Source organism: Physeter macrocephalus, chromosome 21, assembly GCF_002837175.3.
Source record: "Physeter macrocephalus isolate SW-GA chromosome 21, ASM283717v5, whole genome shotgun sequence".
In the NCBI taxonomy this organism is placed as follows: Eukaryota; Metazoa; Chordata; class Mammalia; order Artiodactyla; family Physeteridae; genus Physeter; species Physeter macrocephalus.
The window spans coordinates 27,401,099-27,422,463 of NC_041234.1; the positions used below are offsets into that span (position 1 = coordinate 27,401,099).

Below are 21,365 nucleotides of genomic sequence, written 5' to 3' on the forward strand. Positions count from 1 at the left end.
CTTCCCCTTCCCCCAGCCCAGTCTTCCTAACTTTCTCATTTGGTCAAGTTCATAGTAAGAACCTTGTGTAAGTCCCACTGCCACCATGTTTTGTCTAACATTTTTAGTTTTCAGCAGAGTGGTTGTCCAGGTTGGCTGAAGTGGGAGTACTTCCTAATTCTTTTCATTTTATGGCACACATGGAAGAGTGATAGTTTCTACTAATTACTGGGAGAAACTATTGAAGGCACTTAAGGTACAATCAATGAACAGGTTGATAGTTCATGAAAGAAGTAGTAACTTTAGCCAATAAATATTTGGAAAAAAGTAATTAAAGAACTGAAAAAGATTACTGCTGGTGGAACATTATATTGGTTCATTTTTGCTAGTGGGACTGTCAAAAGCTTAAATTGTGCCTCCCATTCAACTGTGAGGAAGTTACCTTGAAGAAATATAAATTGGCCAAATTATGTTCGTTGGGTAATAGTAATAGTAAAAACTTGGTTAACAACCAGATACTCTTCAGTAGAAACTAATTATGGTTTAACCATTATTAAAATGATTTGCAGATGTTAATTTTGATGTAGATCTATATACTTTGATACGGTAAGCAGTTAATGATATATAGAATGAAGGAAATAGTTTATAAATTGCATACAAAGATTTGTACTGTTTGTTTATATAGTCGTCCCTCGATATCCAAGGGGGATTGGTTCCAGGACCCCTACGGATACCAAAATCCACAGATGCTCAATTCCTTTATATAAAATGGCATAGTACAGTTGGCCCTTATATCAGCAAGTTCTGTATCCATGGGTATGGAGGGCCGACTCTGCATAGAGAAAAGTCTGGAAGAGTATATTCAGATCGATTAAAACTTTTTTTTTTTTTAAAGCACTACCTTTGGGGAGGGGCCTTTACTGTGTTGCAGTTTTCCTAGTTTTAGGATCGTTCATTTATTTAATAAATAAATTCTAATTGCCGACTACGTATTAGAAGTTGTGGAATTCGAAGTAGATTATTTTCAGTGGAGCTCATGGTCATAAATGTGATGTCCCGCTCCCCCCCTCCGGCCAGTGAAGTGCTTACTCCTTTTTTATGCATTTATCATTTTAGAAATGTGTATAAGGCAAATGAATGCATAATTTGCTGATAAAGATATTAAAGCAAGCATTCATGTTATAGCAGGCATAATAGTATTTTACAAACTTGACCAAGATTTGGTCTACATCATCTTGTATTGATAGATGGCTTTCTTTCTGTTTGTGTATTTTGGGAACTCTGAATTAAATGTGTACAGCTGAAGTGATGGGGAGAATGATTGCTTGTAAGATTGTCTACCTCTAGACAAATAGAAGACTGGAGTAGCAAGCAAATGAAGTAAAAAAAAAAAAGGGAAGTAAAGCCTACTGCTTTACATGGGAAATCACAGGATTATTCTGGGCTTTATTCAGAGGTCATTCTGCTGAAATTTTATCTCATACTCTCCTTGCCTCCAAATTTGAAATGTACATTCTTTTAAAGATTATCCAAGACTTAATTCACATGTTTATAAATGTACTTTAGTATAACTGCGCATTGTTACATTTAGCATGATACAGAAAAAAATATTTGGAAAATAACTTGGCTGTTTTGACACAACAGCTTTTAAAAAATTTCATGTTGGGGGAATTCCCTGGTGGTCCAGTGGTTAGGACTCTGAGCTTCCACTGCAGGGGGCATGGGTTCGATCCTTGGTCGGGGAACTAGGATATCATGCAAGCCGCGCGCCATGGCCACAAATCAATCAATAAAATAAAATAAAAATTTCATGTTGGTCTTGGGCGTGTATACGTGCATGTGTAGTAATGTAGGATTCACTAGTTCATTTGGCTGCATGCGTCAACAATAAAGGTTTTAGAGTTAGTAGTAAACTAGCAACTTGCTGATGGTTGAGATAGTACAGCCTAGTTTGCTTTGTTGCATCTGTATTTGGCATTCTGTGCCAGTTATACTAAAGAGAGAAAATAATAGCACTAGGTGAACTAAGGAGATTCAGAAGAGAAAAGAAATAGGCTGAAACCATTTAACATTTTTCAGATAATACACCACATTTTGTTTGAAATGGTATATTATCACTTATATATATGGGCAGTAGTGTTTTTCTGCCACTGGTGGCTTTTGAATATGGGAATTTGATTTTTTGTTTTTGTTTTGTCTTGCTGTTGATTTTTTTTTTTTTTTAATGTGTGTGTCTTTTTGGGGGGGAGGCGATAATGATGATTGCTTTTTATATGATTTAAAATAAAACAAGGTGAGAAAACATGGTAAAGAACTTAGGCTAAATCTTCCTTGTGGGATGGTGGGAACAGGAACTGGCGGCCTTATGTGTTGCTCTTGTGTTTGGTGTAGAGGTAGAGTTGTGGAAGGAGCTGTGTGTTGGAGCGTAAGAGGAAGAGCTGCTTATGGAGGTCCTTTTTCTGGCAAATGACTTTAAGTCCCTGGGCATGGCCTGAGTTGCACACCTTACTGCTCAGAGGCTCTGCAGCCATACTGTTTGAAGCCACCCCTGCTAGTTAGTAGTTCTGTGACCTTGAACACAGGATTTACGTTGTCTATGCCTCAGTTTTCTTATCTGTGAAGTAGGGTCTCCCTATCTCATAGAGTAATTGTGAGAATTAAATGAGTAAGTATATGTGAAGTGCTTAGAATAGTGCCTGGTATGCATCAGGAGCTCAGATATTAGCTATCAGCACTTGAATTATGAAATTATCTAGTTTGATTTCAGTAGTGTAGTTCTGTGAGAATGTTTTGCAATAGCAAAGCATTTTCAATAGTTTATTTGAAAAGAATGGTACTTAAGGTGCTAGTTTTTTGAATGATGCTGATATACTCGTTAGCATCCAGCATATCCACTGAATGCAGAGTCCAGAGAGGCTGAGAAATCCAGGATCCATGCTGATGTGCTTGAATTTTGTTAACTGACTTTGTTGTGATGCAAAAGATGTATATTAGTTGAAAAGTGGAGTGAGGGAGATAGGGTAGAGTAACAGATGTATAAGTTCTTGTATCTTCTCTAAAATGTCAGGTATGGGTGACAGTTAATTAGATTTCTTTTAATTTCCCTTTATCCTGTTGGTATGTATTAATGATTATTTCATTAGGCTGCTTTTTTGTTTGTTTGTTTGATTTAAATGAGGAAAGAGGGCTGCATACTCATTTATTTCTTAATAAGAATTCTCAGAGGCAATCAGTTCTGGGCTGCTCTGGAACTCTACTGTTCCAGGAACTTGGGCTCTGTTTTCTTACTCTCCATCCCCAGCTTGTGACTTCTACCATCTGGCTGATTTCCAGCTAGGGGGAGGAGGGGTTGAAGCAGAGCATGTCCTTTCCTTGTATCCCATTGGCCAGAACTTAATCACCAGGCCACACCCACAAGGATGGCTGGGGAACCCAGTATTTATTCTGTGTCAGCGTATGTCTAATTAAATTTAGAGGTTCTATGAACAGAGAAGAAGAGGAGAAAGGATATCAGGAACTCCTATAATCTGAAGCAAGTTACAGAACAGTGTTTATATAGATATGTAAATATTAGTACTAAGGTGGGAAAAATATATGTGCTTGCATCTGCACAAAATAATCTTGAATATAGTAAGAAATTTTTACATTTGTTGCATCTGGGAAAGGGGACTGGGTGGCTGGGGTTAGGATTGGGAGAGAGACTTTTCACTACATACCCTTTAGAACTGGTGATGTGTAAATTTTAACTTTTCAAAAGTAGTAAATGAAATTAAAAAGAGAAGAACGGGAAGTCTGATATATAAGTTCAGGAATGGATGTCATTAAGAATCAATAATATTATCATTTTAAGTGTGTAACCCTTCCTTCATTAAAAAAATGGCATGTTGAAATTTCAAAAAATGGTTTAGACTCAGGTACTTTTCAACCCTTTCAGATTCCTAAGGTATTTTAAAAACAGGCAAAGGCATTGCGAGTGCCTGGAAAGGGGAAGAATTCTGATTTAGGACGCATATTTCTGGGAAGGATATCAGCTTTAATGATGCAGACATTTTTATGGTTTTGAGGGAGGAGGTCAAGATAGTATGTTTATTTAGAAATTCTGGAAATTCAAAGTGAATAAAATGTAATCACGGAGTCAAGTCAGGAGAGATGCATTCACATATATACATGTGTGTTTGTGTGTGGTTATGTATTATATATAATATTACACATTGTGTGCTTATATCCGAGAAGCTCAAGGAATCTTTAAACCATCTTTCACCAAACTTGTAACCTTCTTTATGTTACCACCTGTTAAAATGTGGCACTCAGAACTAAAGATAATTTTGGAGATCTGGTCAGAGCAGACTTTGGTGAGCTGATTATTGGTGTTGATTTGCGTAATATGCTTCATAAATTTGGACCATGAATACATTTTTAGTAGCCCTATTTCTTGGATGACATGTTGACCTGTAGTCTGCTTCAATCCCTAATCTTTTGTAAGTAGTCAGCTGCTAAACCATCTTTTATGTCTGTGGCTGTTTTTAGGAATTACGGGCAGGACTACATGCTTGCTTTTATTATATTCAACCTAAAAGTTTGGTTCATTTAAAATATCAGTGATTTATATCTTAATGGAAATGAGTTTAAATAACTAATAAGAGTAATCCTTAGCATCCTGACTTGCAGCTCTTAAGAAATGGAAGTTTAGGACAAAGAAGAGAGGGTTATTCGAGAACCTAAAATAATAACATGACATTGCTTCATTAATTCAAGAAATGTATATTGAGCCCCTATCATGTGATCATGGGTTGGGATATAGCCCTTCCCCTGACGGAGCTTACAGGTGAGGGAGGCAGTAAGCATCTGGGAACCTGATAGAAGAGGAAGGGCTTCAGAATGGGAGCCACCAAACTAGGACTGTGTTGAGATTCTGTCTCTGGGCATTCATGGCAGGCATTAACAAGGAAAGAAAGAAAGAGAAAAAAAGGAAACCATTTGGGGTATTTAAATCTACATTAGTTTTCTCTACCATTTGTATGTCACCCAACTACTTCAGCTAATCTTTCAAATTGGAAAAAAACCCCACATTTGTTTAGATGTTGCCTGTACTTAACAATTCTAAAATAGTAACAACTCATATTTTAGCTAGGGATTGACCAAGTTTATCTTAAAAGACTTCAATGCTTAACATAAAAAAACCAAATTATTTACATGTCTGTGTTTATGAGCGGTAATCTGTCAAGGTTTAAAAATAGCGGGTAATGATAATATTACTATTCTGAGATAACTGGTTTTTCAAATAATAAAAACAAAGCAGCTACCGAGCACAAATTATATTGAACATTGTGGAAAATGGCACTGTAATGGGAGGAAGACATCCAGTCTCTCTCCTTAGCTGGGAGAATCTTTACTCTCCTTTGATTCTAGTATTTAATGATTAACTGTTTATTTCCCTTCTCAATGTTTTTTTTTTTTTTCAAGTAGGTGGTAACGATTATAGATGTGTAAGCCACTAACTATAAACAACTATAGGATTTTAAAGTGATTTTTCTGGAAGGTGTTGCTCACCCCCTGTGCAAGATATACCATTATTTTTATAGGTTTTTCATTTATAAAAATAAGAAATTTTGCTTTCTTAATATTTAGCATGTGGGTTGAATATTCGTTGTTTTTAAGCTTTAAAAATTACCTAGTCTACACTGTTCATTTACCATATGTCTATATAAATTTAAACACAAATTTAATGACATAATTAAAAAATTCAGTTATCTTGCACTAGCCATGTTTCAAGTGCTCAGTAACCACATATGTCTAGTATATTGGGCAGCACAGATTATAGAACATTTTTGTCATTGGAGAAGGTGCTCTGTTGAATGATGATGATCTAGTACAACTGATTTTCATTCACATTTCTGACTGTCCTTACACTAAAGGTAGTATGAATCGTGGAGGAAAGCATAATAATTTTTAAGTTTAATTATGAAAAATTGTAAAATGAACAAAATAAAAAGTTTCCATATGGCTGGACTATAGACTTTCTATTTTTACCATTTGTTTTATATTCTAGTTGTTTTTCTCTGCATATGTGTACAAAACCATACTTATCCTATATGGGGATGATTTTATTTGTGCACATTTAAAATGAAAAAAAAAAAAAAAAAAAAAAAACAAAAGCAAGAATATAAAAGTAACCCTTCTAGAATGTTAAATTGATACAGCCACTATGGAGAACAGTATGGAGGTTCCTTAAAAAACTGAAAATGGAACTGCCATATGACCCAGCAATCCCACTACGGGGCATATGCCCTGAGAAAACCATAATTAAAAAAGAGTCATTGGGCTTCCCTGGTGGCGCAGTGGTTGAGAGTCCGCCTGCCGATGCAGGGGACATGGGTTCGTGCCCCGGTCCGGGAAGATCCCACATGCCGCAGAGCGGCTGGGCCCGTGAGCCATGGCCGCTGAGCCTGCGCGTCCGGAGCCTGTGCTCCGCAACGGGAGAGGCCACAACAGTGAGAGGCCCGCATACCGCAAAAAAAAAAAAAAAAAAAAAAAGAGTCATGTAGGGCTTCCCTGGTGGCGCAGTGGATAAGAATCTGCCTGCCAATGTAGGGGACACTGGTTCGATCCCTGGTCCTGGAAGATGCCACATGCCGTGGAGCATCTAAGCCCGTGTGCCACAACTACAACTACTGAAAGCCCATGTGCCTACAGCCCGTGGTCCACAACAAGAGAAGCCACTGCAATGAGAAACTTGCGCACCGCGTCGAAGAGTAGCCCCTGCTTGCCGCAACTAGAGAAAGCCTGCGCGCAGCAACGAAGACCCAACACGGCCAAAAATAAATAAAAAAATTTTTTAAAAAAAAGAGTCATGTACCACAATGTTTATTGCAGCTCTATTTACAATAGCCAGAACATGGAAGCAACCTATGTGTCCATCAACAGATGAATGGATAAAGAAGATGTGGCACATATATACAATGGAATCTTACTCAGCCATAAAAAGAAAGGAAATTGAGTTATTTGGAGTGAGGTGGATGGACCTAGAGACGGTCATACAGAGTGAAGTAAGTCAGAAAGAGAAAAACAAATACCGTATGCTAACACATATATATGGAATCTTAAAAAAAAACAAGGTTCTGAAGAACCTAGGGGCAGGACAGGAATAAAGACGCAGACATAGAGAATGGACTTGAGGACACGGGTAAGTGGAAGGGGGAAGGGTAAGCCGGGATGAAGTGAGAGAGTGGCATGGACATATATACACTACCAAATGTAAAATAGATAGCTAGTGGGAAGCAGCCACATAGCACAGGGAGATCAGCTCATAGGGAGGGTGGGAAGGGAGACGCAAAAGAGGGAGGAGGTAAAGAGATATATGTTTATGTATAGCTGATTCACTTTGTTATACAGCAGAAATTAACACACCATGTAAAGCAATTATACTCCAATAAAGATGTTAAAAAAAAAGTAACCCTTTTAACAAGAAATATTTTTGCTTTATAAAAGTTTGCCTGAACTTTGTTCTAAATCTAAACTAACTACATATCGTCTGTGTTTAAAACTAGCCTTTTAATGAAACTCATTACTATAAAAACACTGTTTCATTCTAGGTTATTTTATGAGTTAGTAGTATTGGAAAATTGCCCCATTTATTTATTTTCCTTTAAATGCTTTTAAAAAATTGTTAGTATTTGCCTGTATCTAATATCAGTGCTTACCTCAAACACTTCAAATAAATTCATGAGGTTTCACCATGAAATAAATGGTGACTGACACAAGGTGCTTGGAACGTTTATTCTGCCTTTTTGCTCATCTTCATTTTGTTTGGTATTTAGCTCTGTCAGCGTCATTTTTGACCACCAACATTAGTTGGTAGGTTTAGGTACATGCTGGCTTTGTTGGAAATTACTATGAATCTGTTGATTGAGTCTGAGTGTCCATTCTGATTTTTGCCTGGTGTTGTGTTTAGTGATGATCACAGTTGTGTATAGTACTCACTTTAGATGTGTTCCTTTTTTAAATGGAATATGGAAGATAGGTAATAGATGATCATGGTAGTGGCATCAATGTTTGGTGATAAGAGGAAGTATAGGATGTTGCCATCTTTTTGCTTAGATTATTAAAGAAAATTTATTCGTGTTTGTATCTTGAAGTCTTTTTCACCATGAAACTATTTGCTTGTAAATTTAATGCTAATCAGCCACGAGAAATTATCAGAGAGGAGTAGCAAAAGTTTCTAAATATCTAAGAGTTTAAAAAACAAAGACAATAACTAGCTTTATTTACAATGCCATTATTAGCTTTAAAAAGTCATTTTATTTAGTGTAAAAATTAATAATTGTCATACTGTAGCCCAATAATTTTATGAATTTCACTGATATTTAAAAGCACTGAAATAAATTATATTTTTGTACTCTAACCATCTTCCAGATAGGATTATATATGACTTAAATAAAGAGGATCTTGAAATTTCATGCCTCCAAATTATAGTAATTTCTGAGATGCCAGTGTAGCATTCAGGCTCTTTTAATTATAAGGAAGCAGAATGATAAGTTTTCAGTGATTGTGATTAGGTATGTAGGCACATTTAGATAGCTAAGAGTGGAATAAGAACTGAAGATAGTCCCTTTTAATAAATGTTAGACTTTAAGGATGGTAAAATCATCCCAAAATTCACCTTGTTTAGGATGGCTTCTCCAAACTTGATAAGTATTTATGTATGTGCTTTGGATAGGTAAATTTTAAATTTTGAAACTCATCAAAGGCTCTATATTTTACAGGGGAGGAAAAATCAAGGCATTTTAAGTGGGTACCATGCCCCACATCACACTTTCTTATCCCATCAAAAGCTCTTGAAGCGGTGGTGAAAGGATTTTTTGATAATGGAAACTATTTTTTGTGGACACCAAACCTGAGAGTGTACTCAGACATTTGAGAAATCATACACATTTTTTTCTTCAGTGACTCCAGGACACCATAACACATAACAACATTGTAGTGTAGATTGTTAGGGAAATTTTGACAAACTTATTGGGGTGCTTGAAACAATCCTGGAAGAGTTGGAGCTTTTTATCTTAACCTAAGTAGAAGGTAGAGAAACAATTATTAAGTACCTATGGAGTGCTAAGCACTGTGATAAACCCTTAGAGAAATTTTCTAGTTTTAATCCTTTAATCAGCCCTTTGAGTGTTTTTAAAACAGAATCAGAGACGATAAGTTCCCCAGGATCTCCTGTAGCTAATGATGACTGGGATTTGTCAGACTCCAGAATCCTGTTCTTTCCATCATTTTTTCCCCCCTGCACTCTTCTGGATTACAAAAAAAGAATGATATCCTTAAAATACTGTTATTTTTTTTCTTCAGGGAACAAACAGAGTGAGTGCATATGCATGTATTGGAATGGGGGTAAAATTAGGAATAGAGTTAGAGTTGGTGGGTATGATGTGTATCATAAGAAGATAATTGAAAGACAGTTTACGGTAGTTTAAGTGGGTAGAGGTGATGGTAAAAAGTAGCTCTTCAGTATAAATGGTAGTTATTATTACTCTGGAGATTCTGTGACTTCTCATGTAATTCAATAAAGTTCTTCCCATTTGTGGAAAAGATTGATATATTTGTTTATGTCAACATGGACCACAGTAAAAATTTAGATTTACAGCTAATGAATAAAGTTATCAAAGTGTTCCTATATTATCTTATTTGGCAAGTATTTCCATTTTATAAGTAGGAAAAGCACTTATGCCATAATTAGTGGTTCTTTTATTTTATTTTATTTTTTTTTTTGCGGTACGCGGGCCTCTCACTGTTGTGGCCTCTCCCGTTGCGGAGCACAGGCTCTGGACGCGCAGGCTCAGCGACCATGGCTCACGGGCCCAGCCGCTCCGCGGCATGTGGGATCTTCCCAGACCGGGGCACGAACCCGTGTCCCCTGCATCGGCAGGTGGACTCTCAATCACTGCGCCACCAGGGAAGCCCAGTGGTTCTTTTAATAAGTAGGTATTTTAGAAGAATGCTGCATTGGCTATATCTGAGGTAGAAGTAAAATATATTGATTTCTTGGGTGATTGAATGGAGGATTATATGCATTATCTCAGGAAGGAAATGTATTTTAGGGTTTTGTCTTTTTCTTAAATGCTTGTATTTTTTATTTCTAGGCTGTTCGCTGCTACGAATCTCTAATCTTAAAAGCTGAAGGAAAAGTGGAGTCTGATTTCTTTTGTCAATTAGGTCACTTCAACCTCTTATTGGAAGATTATCCAAAAGGTAATTTTTTTCCCCTTGTTAATTACTGTTTGATTTATATATGTATTCAAAATAACTGTAATTGTACTCTATCGGAGGTATTACCATTTTTACTTCTAAGAAATTATAAGCTTATGAACATCCTAAACAATGAGAAAAGTGGAGTAGATGGAAATGGGAAAAGTTCATGTGACTCCATGTAAATCAGCAGTAAGTTGACCATTCAGCTAAACTGATAACCACCTACGTGTGTACTACCGTTTTGTTCTGCCTTGTGAAAAATTCCTGCTTTTTAAAGGCTTGACTATAGTAGAAAGTGAGCCATTGATGGACACTTTGGAAAAGTAACACAAACTCAGCATTTCTCTTCTTTATCCTTTAACTTCCATTTTAGCTAGAAAATATTTGAATGAAAACCTGATCTGTAGCCATGTTATTGTAAAGGTAAGTAACAGAGAGATGATCACACATGAGCTTGAGCGTTGGATAAAGCATTTTTTAATTCATTTGAAAAGTTTTTCCTATCGGAAATAAGTGAGTTAAATTATTGAAGGTAGTCCCTCAAGATGTGTCCTTTTTATGGTACCAAGCTGCTGACCCAGGCCATTACTCACTTAGGAAGTTAAAAGCACCCCCCAAACACCACACCCCTCAATACCAAAGGCAAAGAAAAACTATATTCTTATAATCGATAACATTTTAACCTTTTGATGATAGTAAACATTTTAATGTGGAGTGGATGGACTTATGCTTGTTTTCCACAAGTGTATTTAGGTGGGCTGAACAACTGAAAGGTTGTTCAGGGCTAGAGTGAAGGATTGTTCGTGTTTAATTATGTTAGGTCAAGTGAATACTTTCCTAATGAAAATAAAATTTTACTCTGAGACAGGTATGCTATGGGGTTTGAAATTAGGCTTATTCCCCAGCTCATCTCTGTGGTTCAGCTGCATTACTTTTAACAGATTTTATAAACATCCCTGAGCTTCTATCTGTAATCTGTAAAACGAGGGGAGGATGTGGTAGCTGCTCAGGGGTTTTGGGATTCCTGTGTGAAACTGGTTAGTACTTAGCAAAGTGACTTCAGGGTAATAGGTATTGATAATTATTTAACAATCTATTAGATATTTTATTTTAATTAAAACAGTAACTTATTTAAAGGAAAGCATTATACAAAAGAAATAATAGAGTTCTGTGCAATCTGATTTTTCAATGCTGCACCTTTTATTTGGAGAAGCGCACTAGTTTTAGAGCATATAAACAGAGACCCAGACTTGAAAATTAGGTTTGCATATGTGGCTGTATGTCCTTATTGCTTAGTGGTCATTTAAAATAAATAAATAAATAAGCTTTTAAAACTTTATTAGTCTATGAATTTAGCTGCATTTTGCATTTATAAAATGTTTGGCTGTGAAGGTAATGAAGAATCCAGGGATATTTGTTTTGGAGGTGTTTTTTTCTTTTTTGGAAGGTGTGGTAGGGGACATGTGGCAACTAGACAGTGTTGGCAAGCAAACTGGTAGGAGTAATCTAGAAAGATGGGAGAAGAGAAGGATAACCCAAGGATTTAAGTCCTTGAAAAGGTGTGCTCTGCGACCCATTTGCTGTTGTGTAGATGAACTGGCCATTGATAATTTGTAATAGGAAGAAGAGGAAGGAGAGAATGAATGCAGAGGTACACATTTGTATTTCAGAATATTTTAGTATTTCAAGCTGATGGCTTCTTATTTCCTAGACGAGAGTTGTTGTTTGAATTCATCCTTGAGACTTTATTGACCACATTCCCACTTTAAAAAAACCCTTTAAAAATACTAATTATTGAACTCTTTCTATCCATTCTCTTCACTGTCTTCCCAGAAGTCCCAAACTAGAGCCAGTCTCTAGTAGCCCCTTCCACACATCATCACCATCATCACCAATTTATGGAGACATTTGTTAACCTCAGGCTACTTTCTCCTTTTTTCTTTGGAACCAGTACAAGATGTGAACCTCTAGCCCCAGCCAAATAGATGTTTATTTTTAGAGAACAGATTACAAACCATAACTTACTGGGAAATAAACATAAAACATTCAGTGAACATGTGAGTAGACTGCTCAGATGTATGTATGTGGGGGATTTACTGGCCCTGTTTATTCTGAGGACAGTTCTTTAAATACTGTCCTGAGTCCTCTTGTGCGTGAAATTTTCAGAGTTTGGGGTTCCTTATGAAAAACTGCTTCTACTTTAGGAGTAGAAAATGGTAGAAAATATTTTGTGTACATTTTGCACTGTGGTTTTTCTGCCCTTATTTCTTACTCTGATCTCATCTACTTCCTGTCTTATATGAATTTCTAAAAATTTCTGATCTGTAGATAGTATACTTTGATTGTCATTACTGTTATGGATTTATTAATTAAAAATTACCTTTTCTGTCATTTCAGAGGAATTTGAAGATAAAAGGACCTTATAAAACATTTTTTTAGTCTTTCTGGTTGGTAATATGTATGAAGAATTAACCAAATTTTCCATCACTTGATTTGGTTATTAGGCTTCTAGGAATTTATCCTGAAAAAGTAATTGGTTAGAGGATTGCGGGAAAATGGAGGCTGGAGGCTCATTGCACTTAGCCTGTTGTTGGTTGGATTCCTCTGCAGTGAGTTTAGCATACAAGATGTTTAGTAAGGAGTACCTTTAGGATCAGCACTGTGGAAGATAGGAAATAGAACCAGGGTTGGACAGAGGGAGAAGTTAAGCTGTGACAGCCTTGGCCAACTCCATGGGGAGCCCCGGAGCTAGAATGGCTATCACAGCTTGGCCCAAGATGACCAGGCCTTTATACTCCATCCATTCCATACTGGACATGGGAAGGAGTGTGACCTCAGGCAAGGTTGCTCTCCTCAGTTTAAGACAACTCACTGCTAGAGGCTCTCTTGTACGCAAGACTGCCAACAGTCCTTCCTTGAAGTGGGATTTGAGTGGTTCTTTATAGTGTCTACCATACCTCCTTTCCACTCCTAACCCCCAGCTAACCTGTCAACCTCAGCTGAACCCAACAGCTGATGGGGCTGTCAGAGAGACTGCCTTAAGCCATGGAGATGGTACTGTGATTTCTCTTCTTTGAGTTGAAGAACAGCCTGAGAGACAGAGAACCCTGGGCTGAAGGACAAGTGTATATATTCTTGTGAATATATGATGGGTCTCAGGAGCAGTTTAATTAATAGAAATTATATGTAAATATTTGTGAATATGTATGGCAGATTATAGGAGAGAATAGTCAGTAAGTTAAAGTTGATTGCTTAGCAAATCCGGTAGTAAAGTACCTCAGTACACAGCAAAATTATAAAAAGATAGAAACTCTGAGGTAAGAGACTTGGGGTGCAGATAGTAAAAATTCCAGAAGTAAAAAAATTAGTTGAAGGAGATACAATAATTAATCATTCCTGATATTAGTATGAAAACCTTGACACTTTTACAAATAGTTTCTTCATGGTTTGTGGTGAGCTGGAAGTTTTCCCTGAAATTCCACCTGACGATAGATTTTTCTCCCTTTCCTCCTTCCTTCAAGTAATTGGTCATTTGTTGCACTGTCTATCACTTTTGGGCAAAGTCGGTTTTGGTTGTTTTGGTTCCTCAGTAATTGTAAATGGCTAGGGCAAGTTACATGCTAAGAGTTGCTTATGTGGAGAAGTCTTAAGTCAGAGTTGGTGAGCTTTTTTTGTCTTTCTCTCTTTCTGTGTTTCTTGGGTGGAATGACAACACTCCATCCTAGGATATATATAGTGTAAGGACATAAAGTACATGTTTTCCAATAATAAATCTTGAGTTTGGCTTCTCCAAAAATTGCTTTTTGGATCCTTGCATGGTTCATCTCTTTATTGTCATGGTTGTTGGAACTAAAGGTTGTGATTCTTGTAAGAATCTGCTCTTTGTTTAAAAGTTCTTTCAGATAGTCATTGGGATAGTTTGCATAGGATATATGATACAAATTTACTTTGTGTTGAAATAGTAAAATGAAATGAAAATCCAGAATACTGACATAAACTGGCATGTAATATACATAGAATGAATATGATGTATCTTTCTGAAAGCTGATATAGTTAAGGTGATCATTCATGTGTTTTCATTGCATTTGTAGTCATTGTACCCTCTTTCTCTATATAACTTTATTTAAATGTATTTACTGATATAAAAAGTCACTTGTGCCTCCACTCCCTCTCATCACAATTTGGGAATAATTGATTTTGTTCAATCTATTTGTGGCCTAGAGTTAGAAAATGCAATTGAGAAAAATAACCCAAGGGAAAAAAACAGTGACCATAACCCAGGTTGTCAGAAGTCCATATCCAGGCAACGAGCAAAAGTTGTAGCTTCAAGAACTAGAGAGCTGGTGGTAGAACACATTGAAGGAATACAAATAAGACAACTACTTGATGGTTCTTGTAGTAAACTAAATGTGCGATATTAAAAACCTAAGGAGGGACTTCCCTGGCGGTCCAGTGCTTGATACTCTGCCCTTCCACTGCAGGGGGCACAGGCTCTATCCCTAGTTGGGGAACTAAGATCTCGCATGCTGCACGGCCAAGAAAATAAAAAAAATAAAAATAAAGACCTCGAGGAGTATATTATTTTAATAATGACAAAGAAGTAGTAAATCTGAGATCTCAGTAGATGTATTAATTTGATTTGAAAACCTCAGTGAAGATGCTGATAGAGGAGTAAAAGGATTCCAGATTTGTTTCTTTGCTTTTCCAACTTCCTGTCTGCTTGTCTCTGTAATCTTAGGAACAAAGGTCTGTTGTACTGGATACTATCCAGAGGGTTTTTCAAATGTTAATGTGTATTAATGCTACATATAAGAGAAGATGTGTTTTAGGCGGTCATAGATTTGAGAAGGCAGAAAGGTGCTAGGGAGTTAGGTACATCAATCATTTATATACAGTGAGACAGTTAGTATAAGCTCTCTGAGATCTCATTTATCCCAGGGTATAAATACAACTTTTTAGTTCAGCCTCAGATAAAAATAATCAAAGATCTGTTGACCTAATAATAATAATCTTAGGCAGTCACAACTTGTTCTGGCCTAAAGATGACAGTCAGTGCAACTGACAGATTTTTACTTGTACTTCTTTCCTTTCCTTCCCTTCCATACCCATAGACTCACCCGTGAGCAGCTAACCTGCTGCCTGTAGTGTTATACATGGGGCTAGAGATGACAAGAGAAATGCTGAGTTCTGCTTGCAGTTAGTGCATAGTCTAGTAGGAGTGTAGATTGAATTTTAAATCTTTTTCTTCCTTGCATTTCTGTTGCATCTTACTCTGAAGGAGACTCCCTTTTTCTGGCAGAAAGTTAAATTTAACTTCCTTCTTATTTGCATTTGTTTTTTTGGTTTTCTTTTGCATTTAATTTTTTTAGACCTGGTTACTTTGTTAGTACTCTGCCAGTTTTCTATAATCTGTTAAATTCATTATATTTTTCTCTTTTTTTAAAAGTCTACACAGACTAAATGGGCTTATTTAAAAACAAAATAAAACTCAAAATTATGAAAAAAGTCTGTCCATAAATAAAGTTGAATCCAACGAATAAAAAGATCTGACCTTTGGAAATTGGTTGACAGAGAGTTGAAATTAATATGTTTGAGCACACCATTCTTGGTTAAGTGGCAAAAGAAAACGACAGTCTTGCCTGAAGTACTGTTAAAAAGATTACCTAGTGGGATGAACAAGGACTTCTTGAGCCAGTAAATAACTCAGGGATCTCCAAGTGAAGATTAGGTGATTTAGGGAAGGAAAAGCCCATTAGACGTATGGTACAATCCTGAAACCAGTTTTAAGCATTATAAGTATGTCCAAATAAATGATTTCCCTCATTCTCTATTAAGGACTTAAGGAAAATCTAGTTACAGTGGAGTAGGAATTTATTTTCACAATAGGTAACTGACTTAAAGATTGGAAATAAGGACTGTGCTTTGCTTAAAAGGATTTCATTAGAGAGACTCTGTGATGGGTACTTGTAGAGTTTTAATGATTTATTTGGATTAGGAAACATGTTAAATATGTTAAGGTCGTTCTTAAAATATAGGATCCTAGGCCTAATGGAGTAAAGTATAATTGTTGAGAAATGTGTAAATGAATGGAAAGATAACAAATGCTCATTGAAGTGTCTCATTTACAAATCTGTGCTTGAAATTTGGAGCATTTACTTTCGTGACTTTGAATTTGAGGGCTTGTATTTATTTCTCAGTTCATCATATTGTAGTATAGATGCCATGTTTCTCCCAATTGATAATCACATAGGCTTCTTGTATCTCGGTTTCAGTTACATCATACTGTCTCTTTAAGGGTTCTTCAAATTCTAAAATGGGAATTTTATGAAGTCATGTAATATATATTGTTATTCAGGTTATTGGGAACATACCCTTCAAGTTTGTTGAAATTCCCGTTAAAAGGGCAGTCCAGGCTTGATACGGTGATTGCACAAAATTGTCAGGGACCCTGACTTCTCTTGGTTAGGAGGCACAAATATCGAAGGCTCGATTCTAGCTTAAACAATAAGGAGATTTATTCCCTCATATAATTGAAAGTTCATAGGTGAGTTGTGCACTAGGTATAGTTCGAAGTCTAGAAGTATCCGGTACTTTCCATCTGTTTCTGCTATCTTCTATGGACTTCATCTTAAGAATAGTTCCCCCTGTGGTGGCAGTTGGTGATATATGCCTCCTTGTTCACATCAGGCAGTAGAGAGAAAACACCTTTTCCATGACTGTTCTCTATAAATCAGTCAAACCTTATTTGACTATTCTGTTCTGTCTAGCTTGGTAAGTTGGTTTGCTTTTCTTTTTAGAAAACCATTAATCAGTGATCTTTATGAGCTAGCTACACTCATGTATGAAGAACTAGAAAACAGAAGATGGCTTGAAATCACCTCTTCCTCAAAACTGGAAAAATTACAGCCTAAATGTCCTTCCAGTGATAGGTTGGTTGGCATCATCTTTGTGCAAAAAAGATGAACATTATTCAAATAAGTTACTTCTTCAGATATGTGATGTTTTGGGGTGATGCTTCTCTAATTTGAACATATTCAGGAAGTTCTCTGTGTGGTATTCTATATGGTATTCATTTTGGCTGCTTACTGATAAACAGTATACCTGGAGTTTTAGAAAATGTTAATTTCCACCCTCCCCATTATTTTCAGTATAAAATTTTTTTACATGTGTTGAAAATCTTATTTGAAAATATGTTACTCTTTTTAAAAATTGAGGTATAATTGATATATAACTATTAGTTTCAGGTGTATAACATAATGATTTGATGTTTGCATATATTGTGGAATGATCATAGTAAGTCTAGTTAACATCTATCACCATACACAGTTTTTTTTCTTGTGATGAGAACTTTTAAGATTTACTCTTAGCAGCTTTCAAATATGCAATACAGTATTATTAATTATAGTCATCATGCTGCACATTACACCCCCGTGACTTATTTATTGCTCATGAGTTTTTAAAAAAAAGGCTACCAATTCTAATGTGCATGTATAACCTTTACTTTACTTTGTTACCGCCTGCCCCTCACTGAGTTTTTGGATTGACAAGCGCTACAGTTGACTGTTAACAACATGGGTTTGAGCCTTGCAGGTCCTCTTATACGTGGGATTTTTCAGGTACATATATGTACTACTATTTTTATCATCTGTGGGTGTGGAATCCGTGCACACGCAGGGCCGACTATGGGATCTGATCACAGTGGATTTTGGTATCTATGGTGGGTCCTGGGACCAATCCACTGCAGATGCTGAGGGACAACTGTACTTTAATTTTTTCCAGAGCCTGTTATACCTTGAGATGGATTTAGGGGTATGGGATGCCCTGTTTTGGAATTGAGTTGGAGTTTGGGGTAAGGTAATTGTGGGCTGGTTTTTTTTTTTTTTTTTTAATTGTATGAAAGGAAGCAGCACAAAAGGAATACGGTTGACCCTTGAACAACAGGGGTTTGAACTTTGCAGGTCCACTTACACATGGAATTTTTTCAGTAGTAAATACGATAGCACTACATGATCTGTGGTCAGTTGAATCTGAGGATACAGAACTGCGGATACAGAGAGCCGTCGATAAGTTATACTTGGCTTTTCTACTGTGTGGAGGTCAGTGGCCCTTACATCTGTGTTGTTCAAGAGTCAACTGTAGTTCCTTTGCTCTTTGAGGTGGTTGAGCTTTTAGTCATTTTTGGAAGTGAGATCCCTTGTTAGAACAAACGACCCATCACATTCTGGAGTATTAATCCATTTATCAGATTTGGTCTCTGAGGAAGGTCAAATTGATTCAAGAGGTTGCCCAGATTCTGTTCAAGTGCAGGTCTGAAATGTGACCATGGTTTTACTTCCTTCAACTCCTATATATTTGACATATGTTACCGTGTCTGACTATGAGTAGGGATGCCCCAGAGTTTAAATTGTTTGGTTTTAAATATCACTATGTGCTGGGAGGTGGGTATGATGGGAATTTTGTTGTAATGTTTCTTAAAACTTGTTAATTGATTTTGAAAAGGGACATAATTGTGACTCATGCTTATTTTCCTTCTTGCAGCATTATCTGCATACCAGAGGTACTACAGTTTACAATCTGACTACTGGAAGGTTAGTGCACATTTGCATGCCCCTTCCCTTCTCCTCTTCCCCTCTTCCCCTCTTCCCCTCTTCCCCTCTTCCCCTCTTCCCCTCTTCCCCTCTTCCCCTCTTCCCCTCTTCCCCTCTTCCCCTCTTCCCCTCTTCCCCTCTTCCCCTCTTCCCCTCTTCCCCTCTTCCCCTCTTCCCCTCTTCCCCTCTTCCCCTCTTCCCCTCTTCCCCTCTTCCCCTCTTCCCCTCTTCCCCTCTTCCCCTCTTCCCCTCTTCCCCTCTTCCCCTCTTCCTCCCCTCCCCTTCCCTCCCCTTCTCTTCCCTTCTCTTCCCTCCCCTCCTCTTCCCTCCCCTTCTCTTCTCTGGCAGATTACTGCTGTTCATACTCAAAACGAATTGTGCTCTTGCTTTTTTGTTTGTTTTGTTAATTGAAAATATTACTTCTAGGCAAAAGGGATTGGAAAGGGAAAAATGAGTGTTCTTCATTTGTGCTGTCTTGTATGATCAACTTGTATTTTGTTAAAAGAATTAGATTATTCTGACACAGTTTGTTGGCCAGAGATGATCCAAAGTGTGAAAGTTAAAGCCATTAAAATCAAATGGCAACAAAATGATTCTTCAGTTTTCTTAAGTTGGTACCTAGGAATAAAAGAAGTCTGAAGATGGGTGTATCAGGCTGAAAAGGGAAGGCATAAATGAAAATCTTTATTGGTATAGTTTGTCTATAATTGGAGCTTTGAGGACAGCTGAACCTAACCATTTTTTAAAAGACCAATACCTAAATGAAGAACTGTGCACAGCAATTAATCATCTATTTTCTTAGTTTAAGCAGTGCATAAAGTTACCTGGACAGGTTAATCTTTCACATCATGTTTACTTACTTTGAAGTATAAGTTTACTGACCAGTGGGGTTTCTTTATCTGAATTGCCATTTCAGATTTTTCAGGTGGATTTTATTTTTTCTGTTGCCTAATTTATGTTTCTTTTTGATATGTAGAAGTTTTAACAGTATATTTTGGTAATTAAAAAAATATATTGAAAGTATCTTTTCTAGTCTATGGCTTATCTTTTCTTCTTTTTAAAGCTTATTGAAGTATAATTAAATACCATAAAATTCAATTTCTTTATGCCATTCAGTGACTTTTAGTAAATTTCCAGAGTTGTGCAACCATAACCAAAGTCTTATTTTAGGACATGTCTATCTCACCGTAATGAAACCTCATGCCCAACCCCTGGCGAGCACTAATCTTCTTTCTCTGTGTCTCTGTGTATTTGTATTTTCTGGGTATTTCATATAAATGGAATAATATAATATGTAGTCTTTTGTGGCTGACTTCTTTCACTAAGCATATATTTTTAAGGTTGATCCATGTGTAGCATGTATTAATACTTTATTCCTTTTTATTATCTAATAATATTCCATTGTGTGGTTATACCATATTTTATTTATTCATCAGTTGAGCATTTTAGTTGTCTCCACTTTTTGGCTATTGTGAATAATGCTCCTGTGAACATCTGTATACAAGTTTTTGTGTGGACATATATAGTTTCAGTTCTCTTTGGTAAATAACCAGGAGTGGAATTGCCAGGTTGTAAAGTAAATCTATGTTTAACATTTTGAGAAACTGCCAAAATTGTTTTCCAGGGTAGCTGTAACATTTTACATTCTCACCAGCAGTGTATGAAGGTTCCAGTTTCTCCATATCCTCATTATTACAGTTTTTATTTGCATTTTCCTAATGACTGATGTTGAGCACTGTTTAATGACCACATTAGCTATTTGTGTATATTCTTTGGTGAAATGCCTCTGTAAAGCCTTTGCTGATTTTTAAATTAAAAAAAAAAAATTAGTGTGTTGGGACTTACCTGGCAGTTCAGTGTTTAAGACTCCATGCTTCCAATGCAGGGTACGTGGGTTTGATCCCTGATCTGGGAACTAAGATCCCACATGCTGCGCGGTGCGGCCAAAAACTTAAAAAAAAAAAAAAAATTGGTGTGTTGTAAGAGTTCTTTATACATTCCGGATACAACCCCTTATCGGATATATAATTTGCAAATATTTTCTCAAAGTCTGTGGCTTATATTTTCATTTTCTTGATAGTATAGTTTGAAGTGCAAAAATAAAAAATTTTGATGACATCCAATTTCTCAACTGTTTCTTTCATTGCTTGGGCTTTTGGTTTTGTAGCTAAGAAATCTTTGCCTAATCCAATGTCATGGTGATTTCTTCCATTGTTTATTCAATCAGTTGCTTCAGTACAGATAGTACTGCAGTAAACAGTAAAAGTGTCTTTTTGTTAGTGTTCTTTGGTATAGATTCTCTTTGGTATAGATTCCTTGATAAGTGGGATTGCTGGGTCTAGTGGTGTGAACCACTCCTTTGGGAGCTCTTGTTTCCCCTTGGTCTTAACCAAGAAAGTTTATGTCAGCAGGCTTTTTGTGAAATCTGATAGGTGAGAAATGGTGTCTTATTGTTGTTTTAACTTGCATTTTCTTAATTGAATTTTTTTTTTTTTTTTTTTTTTTTTTTTTTTTTTTTTTTTTTTTTTGTGGTATGGAGGCCCCCCTCTGCTG

General features: G+C 36.6%; 1 protein-coding gene across 11 annotated transcripts in view; it reads left to right on the top strand.

The window, feature by feature from the left end:
- KDM6A (lysine demethylase 6A) overlaps positions 1–21,365 on the top strand; it is a 205,431-nt gene that overhangs the window by 61,060 nt on the left and 123,006 nt on the right. For all 11 annotated transcript variants that reach the window (XR_003677878.2, XM_028482583.2, XM_024116454.3 and 8 more), the window contains exons 3-4: positions 10,116–10,224; positions 18,763–18,812. Coding sequence is in view for 10 of the 11 variants with exons in the window: in XM_028482583.2 (XP_028338384.1) it covers positions 10,116–10,224; positions 18,763–18,812 (159 nt within the window). In the remaining variant the exon portion in view is untranslated. The remainder of the gene's footprint in view (positions 1–10,115; positions 10,225–18,762; positions 18,813–21,365) is intronic.